Source organism: Brassica oleracea, chromosome C6 (genome assembly GCF_000695525.1).
Source record: "Brassica oleracea var. oleracea cultivar TO1000 chromosome C6, BOL, whole genome shotgun sequence".
In the NCBI taxonomy this organism is placed as follows: domain Eukaryota; kingdom Viridiplantae; phylum Streptophyta; class Magnoliopsida; order Brassicales; family Brassicaceae; genus Brassica; species Brassica oleracea.
The window spans coordinates 5,784,113-5,788,365 of NC_027753.1; the positions used below are offsets into that span (position 1 = coordinate 5,784,113).

The window sequence follows — 4,253 nt, forward strand, 5'->3', positions numbered from 1 at the left end:
GTTTTCATTAAATTCATATTTTTTAACATCCAAAAGGGGAACCTCGTCCGGACAATTTTCTGTGTGCGAGGAAACCAAACCCAGCTGAACTGCAAGACATATTAGGAGCTCTAAGACTACGAAAGCACATGAATTAAGACAAACAGAAGAATGTTTTTCCAGGTCTTACGGAAGCAGACAGAAGACCACACCAGAACATCTTAGATACCTACATTGGTACTGGTAAGTATCTTTATCAATAAAGAAGAACAAAGTCTCTTAATCTTAAACCATTTCATCAAGAAGTATTCTAGAAATTTGACATATAAAAATTGTTTAATTTTCCTAAATTTTTCATTTTCTTAACATTTTAACCAAATCAATTAACAAAGAATATAATGATCCATAAATATTTAAATTTATATTTCATTTTTTAATCCAACGAAACTTTTGACATCAATCTTCTTGTTTATTTATAACTAGTGGTTGGCCCGCCCTACGGACGGGAATAAGTACTAAAGATTAGTATATATAAAAATATTTAAAATTTTATGAAGCATTATAATAACTATTATAAATAAAAATCAATACTATAAACTAACAAACAGTAATAAACAGAGTTCTAAGATCATATTGTTTTTTAAATAAACATTTTTGGTTTGAATTAAAAATAACAGTAACAATACAAAATTAACAAAAGTGATTCAGAAAGGTATATATTTCTTTCTTTTTATTTTTACTTTGACATATATAATAAAATAAAATCTGAAGTTTCTATTAATAAAATTTATTGTTTCAAGAATTTTCAAGTTTGAATATTTTTACACAAATTAGGTTTTTATATAATAAACTAATCCACCTCCAAACTAAATAAATAAAAATATAATAGTTTAATAAAATAATTAAACCTAATGTTTAAATACTATATAAATAGTTTCAATAATATCAAAAATATTAATTAGTATTTTCTAATTTAACAGCAAATCATGTTTTAGGATATATATTAGTGCATAATTAGATTTTGAATGAAATTTCAATTAATCTTAGTGTTTTACTGATAATGTTTTGTTAATTATTATAGCTTTTGGTGAACTCTATAATATCAAAATTATTTGTTGAAATTTTTTCTCATGATATTTAAAATATTTTTTTAAATTAGTATTTTATAAACTAATAAAAATGATACTTCGAAGTATGATCTAAACTGTTAAATTATTTGAACTCTATTTAATAACACATTTGTTTTTTTTTTACTTTATTTACATACCACTTCATATCAAATAATTTAATCAAAAATTTAATATGAGCCAAACTGTAACTAAACGGAAAAAAACTTCAATATAATGTAACCATTAATAATATGGAAATCAAGAACCAAACCGCATATAAATGTTCACTGAAATTCACTTTATTTTTATCAATATTGAATCAATTATGTAACTTTTGTGTTGGTTGTATTGAATGAAAGCCTATAATTCATATCTCATCAAACATTCCCTTCTAAGTTTTTACATAGTTAAGCATATATAAATTACTTGGGTGTTAAAAAAAACATATATAAATTACATAATTAAATGGAATAAAATAATCAAAGGATATGTTAGGTTTATAAGAAATAATAATTTCATGCAAATACAACATAAGAAACCATACTTGCATTAAAAAATATATAACTGAAATGGATACTGAAAATAAAATAGTACAATGTCATAAAATATAGTTGATAATAAATAAAAATCCAAACACGTAAGAATTATAAACAAATGTCAAATATTAACAAAATAAATATATATGATCTAATTAGGAAACAATTTATATTTATTATATTCAATTTAAAATAAAATTTCAAATGTTTATAAAATTAAAATATACTTTAATATAAAATAATTTTAATGTAAACTCATCTGCCCGTGGTGGGTTGTCTTAAAGGATAAATACTTCGAAATATTCTTATATTAGTAGTGCTTGATCAAAAAAAAAAATCTTATATTGGTAGTGCAAAGAACTAAACCAACATACGCAATAGTTTGAAAATGGAATAACGTAAAGCATTATTAGATTAAAAAAAACGACAGCAACATGATAAAATAAACCTTCTTAGCAGCATGCTCAATTTGAGCTTTGGATTCTGGGATATGAAGCCATCCACTTCAGGGAGGTTCCCCAGTGCAGAGTCTGTAAGTCTCGGTGTCTCCTTCGCATTGTTGTTACCTAGATTTGCAGAAGCTGAGGAAAGTGAGCTGACTCCATGCATATTGTCTTTGGGCCCATCACCTCCTCCCTGCTAAAGAGATTTGGAAACGCTTAACCAGTCAGCGCATTAGTGTATATTCCAATTACGAAAAATTTACATAAACACCAAAATCAGGATTTGGGGCCTGTTGACGCTAAGGTCTCATGCTTTGATGTAAAATTAAACCCATACAACTTCAGCTGAAAAGTGTAAGCATTCCCGATTATCTCAGTGATTAAAGGTGGGAATTCGTTATCCTGCTGCTAAGAAAAACCTCCACCCTGAACATGTTATCCTACTGCTAAGAAAAACCTCCACCCTGAACATGGGAAATAATGCTTTGTAAAAAACTACCACCGGAATAGATGAAATTTGTTAACTTATAGGAGGATTAGTTGTAATCAAACCATGACCTGCCCAACTTCGGATGAGCGGACGTTAGTCAGCTTGATCATCTCAGAATCAAAAGCTACGGAAGACAGCCTCCTCGGTTTCATCTGAAATGGTCAACTCCACACGGTACCTGACAAAATTACCATGAGACATGGCATAGTAAGAGTTACGTTCACTATCCAGGCTGGTGTAGAGTATGGTCATTGTTTGTAACTGTAGTGAGAACCAGCCTGTTATAGAAGAACTCAGGGAATTATAGACACTAATCTTGGGTTTATAGACAGTAAGACAATACCTTCTCAAAGTCTGTCTGAGTTGTTTTTCAAGCTCTCTAGCTTCCTCAGGGATCTAACCAAACAAAACATACATTCTTAATTAACTCAAATAGATAATAAAACACATTTTCTGATAAGAGAAGAGGAAAATATAGAACACATTTAGTCTCCCATGTTGGGCATGTTCTATGGATAAGCCTTGACTGTTTGAGAAGAACAAATAAACAGATTCGAAGTTGTAAGCTTTGTATTAGTCATAAATAAGAAAATATGATGGTTCCGAAGTTACCTTCCGAGAAGGCGGACCTCGGCGGTGATTGAGCAGCAATCAACCTTCAAATCGGCATGAAGAGTGTAAGGATTCGGCATTGATAGAATTGTTGCTTAATAGTGATTGACCTTTGGGATTTTGTTGCAGTGCGTCTGTCCAAGAAGGAACATTTGTATAGTAGGTACTTTGAACGGTTTAGCTTGGCGGATGATAATGCCGAGTTAATGTGAAAGAGTAGGAGGAGTGGATGGGACGTTGTTAATGCTTGGATAAATGTATCTTCTAGCCAAAATCTGAAGACGTTACAGAGGCGTTGGTCGGGGTTTGAGATCCCAAGAGTCACGGGCACGGCGATAGAACGCCTGTGTTAACGAAGAGAAAGAAAACCCTATTATTTATTGGGCCTAGATTGATAAGAGAATATGTACCAGCTTTGAAAGAAAGTAAAAACTATTATAAAGTGATGATTCATCAACAAGTGTCCTCATCTCCTTTTAAGTCATCTTTCTTCTTAGACACTTGTGTTCTTCTCTTTCCAGATGTGATAGACTATCACACTTCTTGTACTATAAATATGTGTACCTGAAAATCACAATTAACTACAATAAGAATTAAGTTTCTCTCATCTTTTTACTTCCTCTCTCGTGACTATCACTCCGCTAGAAAACAAAAGCAAACAAATATATATATTACTAATATAATAAAAGAAACACTTATAAATATATTTTCTCGGCTTTTATTATACAACACGTTATCAGCACGAGTCTCTGACCAACTGAGACTTATCAATCCGAAAGTTCCTAAACCAGCCGAAGTAATGTTTAAATTTATGTATTTAAATATATTTAATTTATTTAAATTTTATTATTATTTCGGAGTGAGAGACTGGACCTTCTCCGTTTATTTTTCGGGATGATAGGCACTGCCTTCCCCGACTGATCATTATGGTAGGCTATGCCTTCACGATCAGAGAAACACGTGGTAGGCTTTGCCTCCGTGAATAAAAATGAAAAGGTCAAAAATGGTAGACTAAGTCTCCTCGGACCTTGAAATAAGTAAAAGTCAAAATGGTAGACCATGTCTCCTCGGACTTTGAAAAAAT

The 4,253-nt window shown here is 30.8% G+C and overlaps 1 protein-coding gene across 6 annotated transcripts; it reads right to left on the reverse strand.

The window, feature by feature from the left end:
• On the reverse strand, positions 1–3,532 carry LOC106298923. 6 transcript variants are annotated; one of them, XM_013735052.1, is made up of 6 exons: positions 3,170–3,532; positions 2,901–2,953; positions 2,626–2,735; positions 2,073–2,260; positions 170–208; positions 1–89 (listed from the first exon to the last, which is right to left on the reverse strand). In XM_013735052.1, exons 3-6 carry the CDS (start codon positions 2,707–2,709, stop codon positions 23–25), a joined length of 378 nt encoding a protein of 125 aa, XP_013590506.1. In that variant the 5' UTR covers positions 2,710–2,735; positions 2,901–2,953; positions 3,170–3,532; the 3' UTR covers positions 1–22. The 6 variants fall into 6 exon arrangements, 1 of the variants encoding a protein (XP_013590506.1); XR_001261611.1 differs by having other exon boundaries at positions 49–208; positions 2,073–2,531; XR_001261612.1 differs by lacking the exons at positions 1–89; positions 170–208 and having other exon boundaries at positions 1,885–2,531; positions 3,170–3,213; positions 3,280–3,532.
• Between the last annotated feature and the right edge of the window lie 721 nt (positions 3,533–4,253).